We start from the raw sequence: 22,509 nt of genomic DNA on the forward strand, positions 1-22,509 counted from the left end.
TTTTTCATATTCAGATTGTAAAGTCTACTGAGAACTAAAGAGGAACATTCCTCACCTGTGGAAAAAGAGGTCTCTCATCTCTTTTCTTTTTCAAGCATTCTGCCATTAGTCTCTTCATTGCTTTTGGACAGTTACTTCTTACTTTACTGAGGTCTGGAGATAGATATCCTCGTCCCACCATAAAAATTATCTTTATTTTAGAGAAGAAAAAAGATGAAGAGGGAAGAAGATAAGCTCATAAAGTAAACAGTGAGAACAAACAACAACAACAAAAGACGAATGTTTTTTGCTAGACTATTTTCTTTCCAGCAACAAATCTTCTGCTCCCAGGGAACAGGATCTGAAATTGAAATGGCCAAGTTTGTTTGAGTAATATTAGCTAACCTACTCAGCACAGAGAAGAAATTAGACTTCTCCTCCTCCTTCTCTTCTATGGGAGATTGGTAAGAAACATGAACGCTATTAAATGGTTACTATTTATAGCAATAACCATCAAAAGAACTGTTATTCGGTGTCAAAAACTGTTATAAAACAAGAATAAGCAACTGTGGTTGGAACACAGTTCCTAAAAATAAATAGTCTGTTTTATTCATTGAACACTCCATCCTTGGAGGTGCTCAAGGCCAGGTTGGATGAGGCCCTGGGCAGCTTGAACTGGTGGGTGGCAGCCCTGCCCACGGCAGGGGGTTGGGGCTGGATGGCCTTTAAGGTCCCTTCCAACCTAAGCCGTTCTGTGGTTTTATGATTCTAGAAGAGTAAACAGCAAGTTCATACTGAACTTAAAATACTTTTTAAGAAACTCAAGATATTACAAAATAAAAAGCCCTTACCTTCTGCGAATAAATTCCTTCATTTGCTTTTCCATCATGAAAGCTTATTAACAATGACCAACTTCTCACCCCTCCTTAACCTCCTCCCTCCCCCTCAAAGACTTCTCTGCAAAAACTAAGTATTACTGGTCTAATTTGATGTTTCAGGTAGATACAGGCTTTACATTTTTTATAGTAACTAATGCAGAAGATTTACATTTCATCTAAGGATAAAATCTAAGCATACAATGAAGTAAGTTAATAGCAAGCAGGAAAACAAAGTACAAATTTGGTTCATGTTCTTTTGGACACATTAAGAACTCACCAAACATTGTCATGTCAAGCCAAGGTAAAAACTAATGCAGTTTGAGTACTGCAGTCATGCTGACACTAAAAAGCCCTTTCAAACCAGTTTCTCAAAGGTCCATTCATGCTGCAGGAGATAATCACTACCTTTTCTGAACAGTGAGACAGAGCCAGCAGGTGTATTATGCCTTATTTTTAACAGAGTATAACTATTTCATATCTTGACACTGGCAAAAAACAAAACAACAACAAAAAACACATCTCAAGCAAGCTATATATGCTGTTTATACTAACACTACTATAGTCCTTTTTCAACTTTCTGATTCAGATGCATCTGTGTTTGCATTGAGAGAGAACAGATCTCCCATATGGTTTCTTCAGGAATTCCTAAGTATCAGAGCAAACTTTAATAGTAAAGGTTTTTCTACCTTATCCCTTACCTTGTTGCAGTGAGAATTACTGTCATATAGAAGGAACAGTTTTCTACATAATTACACTACCTCACTGGAAATTATTCAGAAAATATCACCGTTTTTGTTTCTGATGCACTGCTTATGTAATGTAGGGATTAATTTTTTATTTTTATTAGTAATTAGAAAACGATTATCACAACCGTAAGAGACATAATCCATCTATAAAAACCTATAAAAGTCAGCAAAACTCCAGAAAGCACAACAAGAACAATACTTTGCTCACTAAGAATGTCAGTTGTGACATAGTATCCGCTATGTAAAAGCACCAACAGAGAGCAATCAATGTTTGCATCTCTTTTAAAGATAGAGAAAAAAAAATTAAGAAACAAGATCGCATTTTTTATGTTGACTTCACCTGCAATTTAAAATTTATTTCAGCTCTTAACTGCAGGTACCCATATCATTGGGTTCATGACTCAAAAGGTAAAACAAAAATTGCTTCTAGAAGGTTACAGCCATGTAAGCCAGGAATCTCGATACTTCCCTTTGTTTAACAGGGAAAGAAAAAAGAAAAAAAAGGAAAAAGAAAAAAGAAAAAAAAGAAAAAAGGGAGTCGCTCCAAATCCGATGAGTTGGAATGAAGTGTTCTGACAAATATGGAAGCAGCCTTATAAAATGGCATTCACACATGAATGTTGCTATGGTTGCAATTCTCAAGTACTGACAGTGAAAAAACAAGGGATGTGGACACACATAAAACATAAATACATCACTAGGCAGCTAAGGAATAGTTTACACCAAAGGTCTTGATGCATAGATCTTATTTTCAGATTAGACAGAGAAATAATAAATCAGACAAGCCTTCCCAAACACGTCTAGCCTACTGAAACATATAATAGGTGTGGAGTATCATTAATTGTGAACAAATCTTCTATAAGTTTAAGTAATCTTCTTACAGGATTCACACTCTGGAAAGTCATACGCTTTATCAAGGAGACTTTGAGAAACGTTGATACCCTGAAATTCAATTAGATGGTGTATGCATTTCTTGAGATTGAAATGAATATAAAGCATTCAGTTAAATCCATTTTGTCAGTCCTGTTCCTGAACTATTATTCAATGCAATTCAGGAGGCAAAAAAAGAAAGTGGAATAACTGAACATACGGAGAATTATTTCTCCTTTGCAGAACTATTCTGAACTATATTACTATTAAGTAACCTGCTCTCTTCCTAATAAGTATCCTGGCAACCAGCTTAGAATCTGAAAATCTATACTTGAAGTAAAGAAGAACAAAAGAAAAAAAAACCCACAAGAAAAGTGCGTAAATTGGTGCTGTGTGGCTGAGGCAGATCTAAAAAAAAATCATGTAGAAACGTCATCTCAGAACATCAGAGCCAACCAATAAATGAAATACACAAAACAACAGAATAGTCACTTCACAGAGCTACATCAATCTGGTTCAGGCCACTGCTGACTAAAGGCAGTCCCTTCCCAAGCCCATACTTTCTTTACCTGGTCCCTGTTGTTGATGTTTGAGTATGGTAACTGTCCAGTCATCAGTTCATAAAGCACAATCCCAAACGCATACACATCTGACTGAAAGCTATATGGGTTTTTGTCTTGCATCCTGATCACTTCTGGTGCCTGTATCATAAAAGGAAACAATTAGGTTTTATTTCACCATGTCAGATTGTACCTTGCATAGTGGAAACACGACATGGACATGTCCAGAGTATAACAGGTGCAAAGCCCCCCCTCATGGCTGGCTTTCTGTATTAGAGTCCACATTACTGGGCTCTACAAAAGTGTCTGCTGACATGAGTCCATTGGTTCTTTTTAATTTGGTGATCCCTTTGTTGAACTATGACAGAACATCCTCCTCAGCCCTGCATTGATCGTGCCCTTTTTCCTTACGCAAAACTGTCCTGTCAGTTTAGCCCTCAGAACAATGAAAGTAGACACTGAAGGTTTTTTGCTGACTACTGGAAAACACATAGTTAAAGAAAAATTGACAAGAACTTATTTAGTACTATGCATTTCTGCTTAGCCTTTCCAGCCTCAGATGGTTGCATGTGTCCATGCATGGAAAGGATAGTCTTATAAAGCTTGGCCAAAGGCAATTAAATCAGTTACAATGAATATACCACTTCCCCTTTACTTACCATCCACAGAATTGATCCAGATAACTGTTCAAATTGATGAGATCCACTCCATCGTGATTTCACTGTAGCCAGACCAAAGTCACCTATTTTTACCGTGAGGTCTTCGTGAAGAAAAATATCTAAGGGATAAATGTTAAGGGAAAGCAAACAAACCACACTGGTCCTGTCCTACAAAAAAAATAAATGGCTACAAATGTACAATTTTAAATGCAACAATAAATTTTAACCATTCAGCACCATTAAATAAAGTTATCATATAATACAGGTTCTAAGCAGTCAGGATAATGGATTATGACCTAATTCAAGGTCATACACGTAATGACTGGGCTGGTGTTGAACAGACCATGACCCAGCTGACTTTCTTTAAATGCCAAGTGCTTGAATACTAGAAACTGCAAATACTCCACAAGTCAAACTGGTGAAATCTTTCATCACAGGCAGAAATCAACAACGTAAAAAATCTTTCTGAAACTAAAACAAACCTTGCTATGTTCTTGGAATCACAGGAACATACAGGGACTTAAGTCAATACGAGTTTGTGACTTGCACTTACTGGGAATTCCCTGTTCATGGGGAATAATTGCAGCCCCCAATCACCAGCACAAATGGGATTCAACGGGTTACCTGTGCCTGCTGGCATCAGGTAGGCACAAGCTGAGTCAGCCAGTGTATAGGCTATTTTGGCAGTTAAGAGTAGTATTTATCAGATGTTCAACAGGCAAAGGCATTCTAAACATGCAATAGATCCCAACAGAAATTTGAAATTGCTTTCAGTATCTTGCTTACAATAGTTTATTGGCACGCTGCAGAAAAAAATCAAGAAATTCTGCTATACATTAGTGGTCAAACAAAACAAGGGATGCAATGTACAGACAGCAAAATATGTTTTTACAAAAGAAAAGAATATTTAAAAGTAAAATGAAAAGGTTAGTCATGTTACATTCCAAAACCCACAGCCCATTATATTAAATGTATTCTTTCTACAGGACTTACGTTCTTTAAAACAGATTAATGTAAGCATTACTTCTCTAATAATCACATTACACCTCCTCAACCAAATTTCAACTCAACAAATAATCACGCATGAAGAGCTGTTCTCTTCAATAAGAACATTTCTGGCAGGAAAAAAAACAGCCAGGAATGCTGGTTCTGCAATCACATCTCTGGAAAAGGATACTATTACTCTTGAGGTCTCTGTGGATGATCGACTTGGCATGCAAATAACTGAAAAGGAACATGACAGATTGGGTGGGTTAGACGTTATTCCACTAATCAACAGCTCAAAGTTTATTGTGTTACTGAAACAAATTCTGTAGATATTCAAACTGCATACTTTTGGCATGAAAGCTTCAGTACCCACATCAGTTCCTGCAACAGTCACAGGAGAAAATAAAAACAAAATAAAGCTTAGATTTCCAGCTTAACCCTGGTCCTACTGAAGAATGAAACAAATTAGACATCAACTTCCGCTTTTCAGTTGATTAAGTCAACATTCAGAATCAGAACAAAAGAATTTCAGTAATTTTTGACATGTTGAAGGCTCTGCTTCCTAGCCTTGAAGGTGACCGTCATGGCACTTTGTGGGATAGTCTCAATCTCAGGCAAGGTATTTCCAAACTGCGGAACTTACAAGTGCTTCCCAGCCTGTGTCCCCCATGAAAGAAGCTGACTGCTCTTTAGCATAGGACTGGAAAAGAGATTCCCCAAACTGCACATCAGATAAATACGGTGCAGAGTTCCAGCAGAAGAGTGTTTGTCCCATAGCATAGACAAAGCCTAAATTAGGCAGTGAGTCTCCCATGGCTGTGTTTAATCAATCAGCGGCACACACCTGCTGGAAGAGCCTCATTTTATGTTTCATTCTACTCTTTCATTCACACGGTGTTATCTCCTATCCTAAGACTGTTTACACTGTGAAGACCATAAAGACTCGGGCAGAAATCTTTGCTCTCAAGAGTAAAGATAATCGCAGAGTGCTTAAACTTTCATTTTGTTTTCAGAGACCATATTACTTGATGGCATGTATTTCTCTATGTTCCAGAAAAAGGAGCACAAAACTCTGCTGATCAAAATCCTAAACACTTCACAAAATACTTTGATTAATGCAAGATTCTGGGCTTGGTAGACTGAGCAGACAGCCTAGAATGAAGGAAATATGTGGACAGGGTCCCAACAATCATTTTAAACAAATCATATGATACTTACTCCATGCCTTGTGCAGTCTGTCGTGCAATATCAATTAGTTTGATCATTTCAAATTTGGTCTCAATTATGTGCAGATGGTGATATAAACTGGACCCCTCACACCACTGTGTAACAATAGCCAACTGAGGTTTTGTTGAATAACCCATAAAAAGTAGGATATTCACATGCCGTGTTTTCCTGTTGAAAAAAAAACCAAAAACATACAGACATACATTTTTATATACATACATACAGATGAAAAGCAAACAAACAACAAGAACCAGACAGAACTAAATGCATCTTTCCAAATTGAAGTTCTTGGTCAGTTTTATCTCCTTAGGATAATCTGTTTCTATATTGAACCTAAGGAATGATTTCAGTCTTTAGTCTTTATTCTATCAACATGGAATAGCTATTGTGAAGCAAGACCTGCTTCTTCTCGATTTTGAAAGCACATTAGAACAGAAATGCTCAGAAGATGCTGTCACCACTAAGTCTATATGGGACAGTGACTGTTTGAAGGCAGGTCTAGGCATGTGTAACACCAGTTCAGCTATGAGATGTTGCTGCCCATCAGGAAGACATTCAAAATGAAATTTCAGACTCACAGACTTTCAGAAAGTACAACACTTCAGACACCAACAACACGCCTCTTTGGCAAGACTTCATTTTTAATTAGTACTTTGTTTGATAACAACATTTTACTCTCTGTGGAGCCAGCATACAAATAAGGATGGAGATAGATGTGAAAACTGTACCTCAGTAAAGTTAAGATATTCTCAATGAAGTTGTTTCTAAACAGTACTAGAATAGACTTAAGTTCACCAGAGATTTGGCCAGATTAAATCAAACCTCTTTCAAAGAAGCAGCAACTCCAGACATCAAAACTTCTGAAAACAGAGTCCTGAGAAGATGATCTCAGCAGATATCCCAGTAGATTCAAGGCCTGAAACAGTCTAGTGATATATTCTAAAATGCAAAAGTTTATCCTAATCCTGTTCCAGGAAAAGCCAATCACATTCTTAGTGTCACCAAATGGATATCAAGAAGAACTAGATACCTTCAAACATACCAAACAGAGGTCACAAAAATGTCATCTCTGCAGTCCTTCCTAGCTTTCCCAGAGGCTGAGGAAAAAGACAGTCTTCTTCCAACAGAGCACAGTACTGCAAGCAGTTTGCTCACTGCCTGATGAAACCTGACAGACCAACCTTAAAACATGTGGCAGCTTTTTAAGTCTGCATGCTGTGCAGCTGATGACAAAACATTTCATATTTTCTTATATTAAAAAAATAACATAGGAGCAATGCAAACTTGTTCCCTACCAATGCAGGCTTCTAACCTATGTGACTGGGCCTTTTTCAGATGCAAAGATTTGTCAAGTAATGCTGAGACTAACTGCTGAGTGAACAAAATTCAGTGCTTTCTTGCAAATTTTCCCTCAAAGCTAAGAAAGTACTGATGAAGCATAATGGAAAATGCACATTGGCAAATATAACTGGCTTGGCTGGGTCAAAGGATAGCACAATTGACTTTTTACTAAGCACCAAAATGATCAACAAAAGAGAAAGGCTAGACTTCAGGTATGAGACCAAAAATATGCACACCTCTTCAAGGCATACTCCTGCAAGCCTCTGTCACCACAGCTATGGACTTAAGAGCTTCACCATGCATTTTACTGTGGACCCTTCTCCAGGACAGGCATCCATCTCAACACGTGAATTTACCAAAGCCAAGAAGCTCCTTTCTATTTTGCTTCTTAAAACAGAAATGTGCTCAAGATTGTAATTGGATGCTAATGGTCTTCCCCAGTAAATATGGTATAATATTGATAGATTTTCTGTTAAGAACTGAATGCAAGACAAATACTTTACCTAAGAAATTACAATGCTGCTACAAAACAATGGAAAACATGGGCAGAGCTATGGCTGGAAAAGAACAATCAGTTATACTCTCCTTCAATCTCAAAATTTGGAAGAGAGCAAAGGTCCAAAAGTTCATGCGTAAGTTTGCCTGTCCTATGGGTACTACAACAGTAAAACACAGACTTGTCTTGAGTGCTTGGATATACTATATACTCAGTAACATCAGTCTACAGACAAACACACGTGGATACAAAACAGTGGATATAAAGAAATGTTTTAAAATATTAAGTTGTATTTTCTACCCAAATTATCATAATTAAGAAATAAGACCACTGTGATGTAATGGAAATATGAAACTCAATCATTACAGAAACATAAATCTACACAGATTATTTCACACCAAAAATATTCTTACCTGAGCACTCCTACTTCATTTTTGAAAGCCTGTAACTGTTGAGGTGTGGGTGCTGTAACATTCAACATTTTTACTGCCACGTCACCTTCAAAATAGCAATCTTTAGTAAGTATCATTGACACAGATCCCTCAATTGAGAAAATGCTATATAGAAAATCAGAAATATTGAGACTGTTTTCTAGCTTTAGTGAAATAAACCACTACTATATTAAAATAAGAATATATTCTGTAAACATGTATAAGTATTATTCTTATTTTACTCTGAGAAATTCTAGCCACATCTAAACTTTCTGTATACGCATACATTTGAGATTCTTGCTTAGCGAGGTGGCTACTTCAGCCTTTCTAGTAATCATATTTCATCTTTACCCTTATAATTACTTCTGAAGAACACATAGGAGTCAAGTTTCTACGCTGCTTAAGCTCTAATGTAACTTACTTAACCCATGATTCTTAGATTTAAATAGCTTTCATAGGTCACAGAATGATTGAGGTTTGTTGGGACCTCTTGGGGCTATGCCACCCAACCCTGCTGCTCAAGCAGGCACCACCTATAGCTGCTCACACAGGACGATGCCCAGAATGCTTCTGAGCATATACAAGGAGGGAGTCTCCACAAACTCTCTGGGCAACCTGTGGCAGTGTTCGGTCACCCTTGCTGCAATGAAGTGTTTCCTCATGCTCAAACAGAGCCTCTTTTGTTTGAGTTGGCAGCCATTGCCTCTAATCCAGTCACTGGGCAGCACTGAAAAGAGCCTGAGTTCATCCTCTTTCCAGCCTTACTTCAGGTATTTTAATACATGTATATATAGATATGATCTCTCTCTGAGTCTTCCCTTCTCCTGGCTTAATAGTCCCAGCTCTCAGCTTTCCTCATAGCAGAGGGCCTTTGCTGGAGTCTCTCCAGTATATGTCCACATCTCTCTTGTAGTGGGGAGCCCAGAACTGGAACTGCCACTCCAGGTGTGGTCTCACCAGTAATGAGGTAGAAGGGAAGGATCACCTCCCTGCACCTTCTGGTAATGCTCTGTCTATAATGCGGCCCAAGATACCATTAACCTTCTTTGTGACAAGGCCATGTTGCTTAATCATGTTCAAATTGGCATCCACAAGGACCTACAGATCTTTTTCTATAAAGCTGCTTTTCAGCTGGGTAGCCTCCAGCAGGCAATGCCACTTGCTTAAGAACAACTGTTTGCCCTGGGAGCCACGTACCATGCCACTTTCCTTTGTAGACTGTTCCGAATGATCCAGATCCTATCCTTTGTCCAACTGTGATCTGCCCATCTGGGATTTCCCAATCATCACTTGAATCTCGTCGACCAAGGGTTTTCTTTGCATATTTACACAAATAATAAAAAGAAAGAAAGAAGAAAAAACAACAATTAATGCTTGTGAAAATACATCCTTTATTAAAGATTCTGTATCAAAATTTCATGTAATTAAGATATTTTTTCTCCAAATACTACAAGTGACATTTCAAATAAGGTATATTCAAAACCTCAGTATAAATGTATACAAGTAATTTCCTAACAGGAAATATTTGCCACAGATTTTGGGCAGTATTAAAAGCACGGCAAAAAAAAATGGAGAATTTCCTCCCAAAGGGAAAGTCTCATTTATGAATTTTTCAATTCTTACTCAGTCATAAGGTTAAACTGTGAATTAAAAGAATGCAGTCATTTTATCCACTCTTAAATTTGAGTCATTAGAGAACTTTCACTGTTCGTGAAACATGGTGAGAAAAAGTTAATCCCTGAAGGGAAACTGGCATTATAATATAAAGTGCACCCAGACACTTGGCTGCAATGGAGGAAAAGTGAACACAGCTAATGATTTATATACTAGTCTCATGATTTCAATATTCAATTATTTATTGGTTTAAAATCCTTGACCATTATATAATCACCTTGAAAATAATTCATGTGGCTATGATGAAAGAAAACTGAGAAAAACACAGATGTGTGGTATTTCTATACTATGAGTATACCACACTAATGTGAAAATAACTCATCTTACCATTCTATTTCTGTCTTCTGAGGATGAGGATGATTTCCTTTCCCGCTGGGGGCCTGGTGATTTCTGTAATGCTTTCACATTGGTAAGTGACCCAGGCAAAGATGCGGGAGGTGTTGCAGACAAACCTGCAGTTGAACCTAAATTTCAGAAACAGGATAATTTTTATCTTTAAGAAGCCAGCTTACAAGAACGTACTGCTGTCAGGTGCAAGAACTTTGTTTAAGATGCAGTATCTCCAAACATCAATGTAAATGTTGAGAAGGAACAAACATACACTTCAGGAATATTGTATTAGTACTAGATTAGTGCTCAAGTCTTAGGTAACAGAAAGAGACGAGTCTATAACAAACATTCCTGTGTATCATCTAGTCCTCAGCCTTTTGTTCTTGAATTAGAGGGATAATGTTTAAGAAGAAAAAAGAATATGTTTTGTTTTTTTTAATTCTGCCAGCCTCTTTGACAAGTAGTAGCATTTAGTTAGCTGCAGCTGCCTCTCGGATTTCTCGTAGCTAACGTTTTATGGACCCAATAAATAACTGAGATACTGTATTTTGGAATCAAAACAGACTAAATACAAAAAAAATTCATGTTTTTTAGCTGAGTCTTCAAGTGCCACCTCAAAACCATTTGGCTGTTTTAAAGCTATCTGTTCGTAAAGAGCTTTTATATAAAAGTAGATGTTAGACTGCAGAAAGGCTTACAAAGGAACAAGCGCTTAATTTACCTATTTGAGGCATATTCTAATAAATCCAAATTAGAACAGTTTATCTCTAAAATATATGTTGTCTAAAGAAAGCTTCATAGAAAAATCACAGAGCTGTGTTTCAGGGCCCCAGTGCCTCTTTACAAACAGAACACTTAAACTAGACATTGCTTTTTAAAGTACATCTTAATTAGCAAGGTTATGCTGACCCTCTCTTAGTGCAAAGGACATAAAATAGGGTCAACTGTTAATTAAATTCACCCTGCTCTGATAAATGATGTATGTCATTGTACAAGGCCTCCAACATTCCAGTACTTTCTCAAACACCAGTGGTGAAGGACAATACTCCTCCTCCTATTATTTCAGAACCCCCTTTCCTACCTGCAAAGAAGACTCCTAAAGCCAACATGAATTCAAAATCCATTTTGTAGCTTTTATGACCATTGCTTGTGTTCAGCCACTCTATGTGCTAATATACCAGATTGCATCTATCCATCGCTGCTTTCCTTCATTGAGCTAAAATCCATATGTTTACAAGTGGAAGCACATAATAATAGTGTCAAAAATGGAACGCAGCATCCATGAACTTTTGCCCCACACATTAAAGCAACAATAATGCATACTGGGTACCTAATTAAATTTAGAAGCAGATGGAAGCCAGTGACCTAATGGAGGGACTTTTGTTCCTATTCTCTGTCAATTTCATTTTATGGTTACTATATTATTGTGCTTTTACTATGTTATTTGTCTGAAAACAAAAAAAAAATCAAATTGAATGTATGATGTTCCCAGAACAAGAACTTTTTTCCAAAATTCTATTGGCTTACAGATTTTCTCTTAAATATTGAAGTTGTGCTTTAAGATATTAAAGGGAACACATTATATCTTCTTTAGAAGTAACTGGAATCTCCTACTTAAATTTTAATACTGAGATATAGCAACACTAGCACAACATTTACCCTTTAGTGGATATGGTTATAGCACATGATAGGACATTATAGTTAATTCGTCCATAAGAACACCAGTGGACCTGTTTTCCAAGTTGTCAGTACCGTGCGATACTTTAGATAATGCTGGACTTAAGTCATTAGCATGGACTCTTAAGCTGTATTTAATGTATTCCATTCTGTACACAGTTTGCTTGCCTTCTTATACCTCTCTCCACGCAAAAATTTCTGGAACAATTTTAGTGTTCTTGATATGCTCTGCAACAAAAGTCTTTGAAACAGCCAAGGTGGTAGCATTTGAAAACTACGCTACATGCACTTGACCATTCATTTCTACATGTATACATAGATACACAAATATTTTTATTTCATGCTATAACTTAATAGTAGGTTTTTCCAGCATATGAAATCCCAATGGGGATTTTGTGCAATAAAACAGATCCATTGACAGCTTTAGGCCTGAATTACTGAAGAGTCAGTGATGTGTGAAAATAAAAGAGTATTATTTTACATAGTTCAGGACACAAGCAAGTATTGTTTCACTGGATATGTACTAAATAAAAATTATATAGTCTAAACCATCCAGAGCCCCAGTGTAGTATCAAAAAAAATCCTCAAAATAGATTTCTTGTGAAAAGTTGACACGGCACATTGTGTGAAACGCTTAAGACCTGACAAGATATCAATGGAAATGTTTGCAATTCACATTTGATTTCCTAGATTACTTTTCAAAGTAAAGATTATTAAATACATAAAAGTGTTAAAGCACTGAACTGACTTAAACTGAGCAGTCAAGGAAATTCTAAGTTAAGGACATCGCTTTGTCTTTAAAATCACTGCAATGCAATCCAAGGACCTCTGTTCAGAAGAAAATACGTTTTGGTCCATATAAATACCTCAACTATGAAATTCCTTGCTTTAGAAGATTTAAGTCAGACTTTATAGTCATCTTCAAGCATATAAACGTGAAAGTGAATATGTGTGGAAAGCACATTCAAAGCATTCCAGCCAGGCCAAGCAAAAAACAGAGGTGTTTTGATAAACTCACACACTTACATACACACGGTGTGAGGGTGAGGCACAAACAGCATCTGTGGTTTTACTTATTTTGTTTGGGTGAAAACAAGAAAGAAGAGCCCAACTACCTCTGAACACTGGGCCAGGCTCAAAATCAAACACTATTTCACTGGGGACAGAATGAAGGAGGGGACTGGGAGTCCGGGATTGGTATTTCCGAAGACAGCGCATCAGCTGGTTCAAAGGGGCTGTTAGAGAGAAAGAGACGGGCAGGCAGAGACAGAAAGACAGACACATAGAAGAAATGAAAGAAGTCATGGGAAATAACTAGGATGCTTTGACTCCTATTCATAGTTTGCTTCTGTACTTTGAAGGACAAAAACGTCAATTACTAAAAACACCGTTTCAGGAATGGGAATTGCCAATTGGTTTTCAGATGCCAAGCAGACAGTTTATGATCAAAAGTTAAAACCAACATGATACCACAACACTTAAATGCTGGACAAAATGGGCAAAACTGTGGAGAGCCACACCTATTGAGACATACAAAAATAGCTAGAACTGGAAACTTGAAATTAATTTGCTTGCAGGATACTAAAGGAAATTTCTTTTTAAGAAATGTATTACCAGTGGCATAAGAAAAAACAGCTCCCTCAACCACAAAGTGGTAGGTAGGCCCTATCCTACCCATGAACAGTCAGGGATGGGAGAAACAGTTATGTGATAGCCCACAGTACAAAACATTAGAGATCAGGGTGGACTGCAGTGAGGTAACTCAATTTTCTCATGGCTGAAACGAGTTACAAGAAATAGTAGATGGCTGAGTCAATAACCTGGAGTTGGAAAAGCTGCCACAGGCCTACAAAACTTACTGTTTCTTTATCAGTAGTGTATTCATAGGAATAAATCCAGCATATAAGAAGCCCTCTCAGGACTTGACAACCAGTGAGAAAAGTAACTTAGCAGGCTTACGCATAACGTGTGAAGAAAAATTAATCTATCTTTTGGCACTAGTTCTGGCTTAATTGTCAATTAGGGTTGTGTTTTACCAAAGAAAACATAAAGGGAGCTGGCTTTAACTTAAGGTCCTAACAACTTGGTTCCAAGATTAGCACAGGCATGCAGTATAGCAAAGCAGCATCTTCAGCAGGGGTAGAGGGGGAGAAGAACCGGAGAACATCATGCCACTTTAGGATGCAGCAGTTCATATGGAAGGTCCATCTACTGTGTTGATAATCTTCAAAGGAAACTGCTGTAGTTTCCACAGGTGGAAAGGTAACAATAGGCATAAAAATCCTTGAGAGAGATGGAAAGCTGTAGCATAACTGCATGCAGCCATGTGAGTGAGTGACTGTGAATGTGTGTGTATGTGTGAGTGAAAGAGGGGAAAAAAAGAGTGCAGGATGATTTTAATACTAAAAAACTAGAAAACACTTCAAAAATTTTTCTCCTTCTGTCTCCCCCACTCCCAGAATGACTGGCAAATGATTCAAATCTTTGTCAGACAAATACTAATTTAATGGACAAGCAAATGCAAATTCATTTTTTAATTCTAGTCATATTTTCCTTTGTGCCCGTGTTTTATAGAAGGAAGTAGAACAAAGGGAAAGGACAGAGGATTGTATATTTAAATATAGCACAGTAGCTAGTTTAAACACTACTTACCTCCCTCTCCTCGTACACCCTGGTCTCTAATCAAGTCCTATTAAAAAAAAAAATGTATATAAGTATTAACATTTACATTCCAGAATCAGCTGAGAGCGATCCAATTGATAATCCATGACCTTATGTGCTGGTCACAAAACAGAAGTTGTTTCCTATTCTGGTTTACTAACATCAGAAACTCCAAACTGTAACAACCATTAAACTTTTCCAAATCATTTGCTTTAGAACAGCATCTCGCAGTAGTAAACTGAAACTCATAGCTCCCCAAATCAATACTGATATAAAAATATTGATTTAAACATGCAGTTCGCCAAAATGTACAAAGCAGTATCAAACGTTCTGGTTACAGTGTTCGTGATACAAATTATTTGAACTGTCTTATCAGAAGCTGGGACACCAATTTCCTGTACCGAGGTAAGTCAGTCGAACGAGTTCTGCTTCATGCTTTTACCAACGCACCACATTTGCATACCCAGATGCACTCTGCTCTTTTCAGAAATGACTAACTGCAAAAGATTTCCTTCACCTTCAATCCACTGTTAACTGAGAGTATCTTTTACCATATATCCAGACCATAAGTAACCAACACTAATGATTTTCTTAGCACAAGAAAATTCTAGAGGTTTCCTTCCCTAAGGTGCATTTTCACCATCAAGGGTTTTTTTTTTTTAATGGTTGCATGATTACATTATACATTTGCACTGCTGCTGAAAAGCACCAGTCCTGCCTCTCAGCTGCATCGCTGCCATATGCAAATGTCTAGTAAGCTGCTTTCTTAATACACAGCACTTCACTTTTCACTCAGCTCACATGTAGAACAGATTTTGTGTCTCAATGTCCAGACAGACTTCAAGACTGTTCACCTGACAAATGACAGATTTCTAATGAGTGGATTCAAAGGAAAAATATAAGCTGTACAAATTAACAAAATTAGAAAGAGGCCCTCATGATTCAAATTTTGAATGATGCTAGCTGCTCTTACGTTTATTATCAACTATTATTGTTAAGCATTACAGTTCAGCATTCAGAAATCCCATAAATGTGGATAACAAGTTAAGCGCAAGAGCTTCTCAACACTGGCATTAATATATACCAGGTTCATGGGGTGCTATCCAACACTCACTAAATCTGAGCTCAGATAACTCCAATAATGTCCTTCAATGCCAGAAATACGGCTTGTAAAGTGGACTGTAAAAAAAACCACACCAAAAAACAAACCTACCCTGCACGCCAAGAAATTTACTTAATGCATACAATGGTCTGTAAGGATGGTTGCTAGCCTTTACGTTCTTAATGCTGTACAGGTAGCAGTATGAGCCTCAAGACTAATCATAAAATAGAGAACAGCAGTAGTTTGTGGTAGAATGCTTTTTTGAAAGCTAAAGGACTGAACTGTATGAAGGTAGCTTCTGCTTGTTGAGATAGTTATTTGCATTCCTACAGCTCTCGATAGAAAAAATTCTTTCTTGGAATCTACAAAGGTTCTGACAAACCAAGGATTAGCTTAGAAATACAGTACTTGTGTGTGCGCATGAAATATTTAACACTTTAACATTCATAAGAGAAACACCAAATCTGCTGTTCACGATCCAAATGTTAATACTTACATCAATATTGACTGGCTCGATTGTATTGATGTGAACATTGGGAGCTGAAGAGGATCGGTCGCGTTGCCCAAACTGATTCCGATGGTCTTCATCTGCTGGTCGGAAGGGCTGTGGGATTGGAATGGATTTTGAAGGAGAAGGACTAGGGAGAATTGGTGGTCTGAGAAACAAAGTCAAGGAAAAAGAGGATTTAGGTCTACAAATGGCTTCAAATGCTGCATAGTGGGTGTGGTAAATCCTTTTCAACTATAATAACACATACATAAGAAACAGCTGGTCTAATGGCCTGCATAAAAACAATTTATAATGAACGGTCTGCTCCCCTAGGATCAATCGCAACAACTCTCTGCTGCACAAACTATCTAATTACATGGCTGCAAAGTGTTCCGAGTTTAAAAAACAAAACAAATCCTAACACACCGTATCTAACTGGTAATATTAAATCCTGAACTGAAACAATTAATACAGCTCTACATGCACTGCAGGTATTGAGACTCTCTAGTTTCTTCACTTCAAAGTTAATGCAATACAATCTTTATAATGGCATCTTTTTGAGAAAGAAAAATGTTTAACATCTCACGCCAATATCAAATTATGTCAAAAAAATCACATGGATGGGATTACTGTGCAGCAAAGAAAGTTGCTTAAATAGTTGATTAATAAATAAATGATATTATGTCCAGAGTATTAAGAATAACTGATATTAAAAATAAATATATCACCTGTTCACCTCAGCTTTTAGGAAATAAGTTTGAATAGTGAAACATTCCCAACATTATTTACAGTGCTACAGTTAGGCAACAGAAGAGATTTCACTTCAAAGGTAAGCGTTCAGACTATACAGACAAGTTTTCTGAAGTAACACAACTGCTATCAGTCATGAATGTGGATACAAGTCTATATAGTATAATTAATCAATACATTAATAGACAAAACATGTACACACTCTCTTTGTTGTTGTTGCTGTTGTTCATAAGAAGGCAGTTACTTTGCTAATTTGATAAAGTAGAATAAATAGGCATTTATCTCTTACTCAAGTCAAAGTTAATCAGTTAAGTCCCATCATTCAATTCAATGGATACAAGTTGAACAAGAAATCTGTCACCTTCTTCAGAAAAAAAAAAACATACTTAAAATATATTTCATAGTTGATAACGAGGTTTTAGAATTTATACAAAATGCAACTCCTAACAGAGTAGTCCCCCAGCTATTAAACTACTCATGGGTTACCATGCCCACAAAGGCAATGCCCGCAGGGAGAAGCTTCAGAAATAAACCATAGAGCAGCCTGCTGCAGTAAGAGGCCATGGTGCTGCCTTCTATATGTAAATGGTCCCTGGCCTCTCCAAACATTTTCAAGGGCAACTAACATTTTCAACAGCACCTCTAATGCTTATTCCAAAATAGATATGCTTTATTGGTGTCTATTACCTATCTGCTATTACAGATCTTTCATAGTTTGGCACTGATCTCAGAACTCAGTGCTATCAGTATTCTTAGTACCTGTCATTTTTTCCTTCCCAGCCTACAGTCTCACTATAAAGAATGGTCTCACTCTCAAGATCACGATCAATCAAATGCACCACTTGCCAATGAATTCAGATGACAGTGTAGTAAGCCTTGCAATAAAATACATAGATTATGTTTGTGAAATGAGATAGAGGGAAGAACTAGTAAGGCATACAGTCTTGCTCTAAAAATACATATATAAAAAATTGGAGAGTAATTAAGTAACAGCACATAAGAATATATTTATTGTGAAGATGATGGGAAGCAACTGAAACTGCCAATAGACGGATTTCTGAGGAAGTGTTTTCAACAGCCCAATATTTCTGAATGATGCTCAGAAGTCAACCGAGTAAAACTTTTCTGATGAAGATGAGGAAATTTCTGAGATTCCCAAACATTTTTTTAAGGAAATTATGCAACTAGAACTCACATTAGGAGATAGGACACTGCAGATGCATGCACAGGATGCGGCTGATATTCCAAGATACCATGTTTTCATGTCAAGGCAAGTATGTCAGATGGAACACACAAAGATTTCAGAAAAGTATAAAAATCATCTCAGCCAGCCCAGAACTGCCACTGTCAGGACAGCAGTCTCCTGCCCAAACCTCCTGAGGAGTTTGAAATAGTGAAACCAAGGAAAACATGTAACAACAAACCCAGATCATTGCATTAGGGATGACTATGAGAGAACGTTTAAGCTCTGCCACGCAACTAGAACAGAAATAATTAAAATTGCTGTGATTGTGAGTTAGCCAAGGGAGAAAAAAACACAACACAATTTCAGAAATGTTCTTTCAATTAAATCTTCCTCTGAGTCATAAATGGTCATCTACTAAAAGAGTCCACAAATATGCCTGTGTTTCTGGACACAGGTCATCAAGCCTACCACACTGCTAACACAGATAGCACGCCACATCATATCATGTTTTAAAAACAAATTGAGCCTTTTTCTACTCATGAAATCCTGGAGGCAGGTCAGATCCTTAGGAAAAAACCTACAGTCTGACAAAAAGCTCTATTTTTTGGCTCTACTGTTACTGGGAGGAAAGACACAAAAGAATCAAAACATAGTCATGTACGCTACCTATACAACCAGGATTTCATTACTGGGTGTTTTTGGGACACTCACTAAAATGAGGAATATATTTTGCTAAATGTGGACATTGCTTTAAAAAGGTAACTAGGGAAGAGAAAGACAGAAGAAGTTTACTAGCAAGGGTGGCCAACTGAGACCACAAGCTCATGAGTGATTGCCAGCCTCTTCCTGTGTGCAGCAAAGGCACTATCTTGATCTGCCTCTATGCTACAGGGAAGGCATCATCACAAGGCACACAGTGATCTTCCTAGATATCATAAGCCCGTGCTACATGGGCTAACTTAACTGTTGCAGGAGAAAGGAAGGGACGACAAAGCAAAAAGGAATGGCTATTTTAATTTATAAGAGGATGGCACTGCCTGCTCCAGACAAGTTATGATGCTACTCCTTCAGCATAGCCTGCAGATTAAGTGCCAGCAAACAAACAGGGGAAAAAAAAACAACAAAAAAGACAACTAGAGCACAGCTCTGCAAAGTACTGTTCACTGTAAGCAGGCCACATCTTAGAGAAGCAGAGAAGTTTAAATAAGAGGATCTGAGTTTCTGTTGCTCCTGCAGCCTTTGAAGCAGCCAACTCCCTTGCTAGAAGAGAACTACAAATAAGAAGGTCAATATTCTGACTTGTTAGAAAGGTTGTGCCATACTTTCCTCCAGCTACTTAAGTGTGGGCATTCCTGCAATAAATGAGTCTCAGCTTCCCAGGCAACAAGCTAATAGAGCTGTCAAATCTAGATTTTTTTAAAAATAAATTATAACCTTTCTTGGCAGTACGACAGAACGTACCTTTTCCTTAGAACATGGATTTGGGATAAGCACATTGTTCCCTTCTTTTTTATCAAGAGGGAACAAAGAGGTTTTGTCAGTAGACGAAAATAAGCCTAAATTACCTAACTGGGACTACTAATTACAGATAGGTGCAGCTTTTTACCCTTTGTCAATGATAGCAAATGTCAATATGTCCAGATTCACTATCCTACAAAACTGGGTCCACTGGTAAAAACAAGGGTAACTCAAAAGTGCCCACACATACTATTTTACATATAACAAACTCATATAGTATTATTATGCACAGCATCTCTCTTATATCTTAGAACTTACAAACTAGTGCTCTTCAAGAATATGAAAGATAATTCTAATACAAATTACCCTTAATTTTCTTTAACTTGCTTACCAGGTATTTAAGAGCTGGTCTATTCAGGAAAGATTTTTCCTCAAAAGAAATTTTTGTTTGAAGTTTTGTTTTGCTGTAGTTAGACAAAGACCCTAACTGAAAATTCACATCAACACTGTTTCAGTCATAGTGTATATGCCACTTCCCTTGTGGAATGACAGCACTGCTACTAGAATAGGACTGTTCACCTAGTAGACTGCATCCTTATGAAAAGCTTTTACAAGTCAAAGTGCATGTGGGACTATCATTGCATTTACACCACAGTACAGGCTTTGCTTTTTGTTACAACAATTAATGAGAAGTACCGTGCACTTCCATTTTCAAACAGTTCCTGTGGACGTAATGATCTGGAATAAAATGATATTTCAGCTACACTAGCAACAGTCATGGGACAGATCTTCAACAAGCAAAGCTTCATATGGATTAGTGCACTTAATATCATGGTAACTTGTCCTCAAGCATGTCACTTTGTAGGTATTAAATATGATTATCACAATGGTATGCATTCATACTTGTCTTTGAGTCCAGATCAGAGCTTTGCAATGTTTTTGTAAAACTTCTGAGGGCTTCATATACAAGAGGCTATTGAGAGGACCCACAGAGCTGTCGCTACTCCTTCAGGTCAAGTCTCAGGTCTCCATGCTCTTGCAAATAAAGTTTTCACTTGCTGTATGCAACAAAAATGAATTGTTTAAAGATTCTAATGCCAAGCCTTTCCAGCTCATCAAGGCAGCATACCACATTTGACAACATAGGAAGTTTGCTAGCAGTTATATGGAGTGGCTTAGAAAAGGGCTGGTGACAAAAAACATTGTTTTGCACAAAAAAACAGATCAAAATGGTGTGGTAATACTAAAGTGCAACCTTATAAGAACGTGTCTTTGTTTTGTTGGCTTTTCAGAAGCTTTTCTAGACATTTAAGTATCTTCAGCTGAGGCAGAATGATCAGTGAACATTTGGAAGACAGAAAGGAAAGCAGAGGTGTTTAATCATAGGTTAGAGTCTGCTTTAAGGCAGGAGCTGGCAAGCCTCCAAGAACAGTGCACCAGACAGTCCCCTCTTCCTTCTTCAAATGTAGAACATTAACGATGAAATGTTGTTTATCAGGGAGCAAAGACTCTGCCAACTGCTTACCAGCAGCATCCTACCTCAAGCAAAGCAGAAGCTTCCAGCTTTTATCAAGTCCAGCCTGCCTCTGTGCTACTCAAGTCTGATCATACAGCCCCCCACCCCCTCATTCTACATGTTACTTACCCTGCCATTATATCTGCCTCATGGGTTTGCTGAGTTTTGCCCAACTTCACAACATCTGAGAGAATGGATAGAAGTAGAAAAAGACAACTTTGGAATATTTTGAATAGCTAATCTCTCTCCTTTTCATATATATATATATATATGTGAGATCCAGTGAATTGGATTCAGAGAAACTCAGTGCTCATGTTTTAAGAGCATAGGTGCAGTAGAAACTTTATGATAGTGTAATGAATAAAATGAATACAATGTATTATATAGTTTATGTACTTCAGTTTTATTACAAATGGCTATCATTAGGGACACCTACACTTTAATAGTTCTTTCCAGTTAAGTCCAGATTATAACTGTCTGTTTGGGCACAACACAATAGTGCAAACTGAAAGAACAAAAATGGAAGAGAAGACCTGATGTGGAGGCTGGACACATTTTTGTAAGGGTTCAGAAATGTGCAAGCAAGACTCTATATGCTCCCTTATCTTGGGGTGGAACATCTGGAGGAACTGACTATTGCTTACAGTTGGAGGAATGGAAGGCTACAGGACTGGACTGATTTAGGATGTTACACGTGAGCAAAGTGCAATAAAGTTCTCCAGCACATTTATCAGCTTTTGCACCATGTCCAACGTTCTTTTCCTGTATGTCCCTTTCTCTTTGCATCTTCTCCATTTGATCCCTTGACCACTTCTCAGCATGTCAAACATGCTTTGCTCTTGAGCTTGTCTTGCAACACGAACTCTTCCTTTCTTTGGACACCTTCCTGCCGCTGGAATCCCTTCACAAGGCTAAAGATGAAGGATGTTTGCCTCCTCTTTACCAAAGAATTAGTAACATCCCTTCCTCTGTGGGCTGTGCCGTGTGCAAAATGCTATGAGAACAGAGAAATTGAAGAAGTAGTTATTAAACTAGTAACAGTGTTAATAAAGCACTAGTTTTTCATATTTTTCAGTCCCACTGCCCAACTCTAAATAATTTCATTAATTTACTCTCTTCTCAGTAAAGACAACCTCAAATGTCAGACTTTTTGATTCCAGTTCGGTTGCTGCCCCATGTTGTACTCTTTAACAAAAACCATGCCTATGATTTTGTAGAGAAGGCCAGCATTCTTTATTTACTCTCAAAAATAATCACTGAAATTAGTTTTTCCACAATTACATCCCAAAAAAGCAGAGAAGTATTGCTAAAGAAGAAAAAGATAACTGGAGAAATACACAAACAGTGCTATATGTTCATACAATAGTGCCTGAGTTGCTTCTGGAAAGAAAACAGTACCAATACAAATGACTGGGGAAAAATGCATGCCTTTGGAACACACACACTACTTTTTAAACAACAACTCATAATCATAAACCATCTTCAAAAGAA

At 37.5% G+C, this 22,509-nt stretch overlaps 1 protein-coding gene across 5 annotated transcripts in view; it reads right to left on the minus strand.

Annotated features, from left to right (window-relative positions):
* The window catches only part of BRAF (B-Raf proto-oncogene, serine/threonine kinase), a 77,023-nt gene that overhangs the window by 12,316 nt on the left and 42,198 nt on the right, over positions 1-22,509 (minus strand). For 4 of the 5 annotated variants that reach the window (XM_090144366.1, XM_031589795.2, XM_090144379.1 and 1 more), the window contains 10 exons: positions 16,115-16,274; positions 14,508-14,544; positions 10,176-10,312; positions 9,372-9,489; positions 8,157-8,241; positions 5,898-6,074; positions 4,870-4,916; positions 3,693-3,811; positions 3,043-3,174; positions 56-190 (listed from right to left, as the gene is read on the minus strand). In XM_090144366.1, coding sequence (XP_090000492.1) covers positions 56-190; positions 3,043-3,174; positions 3,693-3,811; positions 4,870-4,916; positions 5,898-6,074; positions 8,157-8,241; positions 9,372-9,489; positions 10,176-10,312; positions 14,508-14,544; positions 16,115-16,274 — 1,147 coding nt within the window. Of the gene's footprint in view, positions 1-55; positions 191-3,042; positions 3,175-3,692; positions 3,812-4,869; positions 4,917-5,897; positions 6,075-8,156; positions 8,242-9,371; positions 9,490-10,175; positions 10,313-12,970; positions 13,091-14,507; positions 14,545-16,114; positions 16,275-22,509 lie in introns of all 5 variants that reach the window. The other variant, XM_031589796.2, reaches the window with a different exon arrangement.

Source organism: Phasianus colchicus, chromosome 1 (assembly GCF_987193195.1).
Source record: "Phasianus colchicus chromosome 1, bPhaCol1.hap1.1, whole genome shotgun sequence".
NCBI lineage: Eukaryota > Metazoa > Chordata > Aves > Galliformes > Phasianidae > Phasianus > Phasianus colchicus.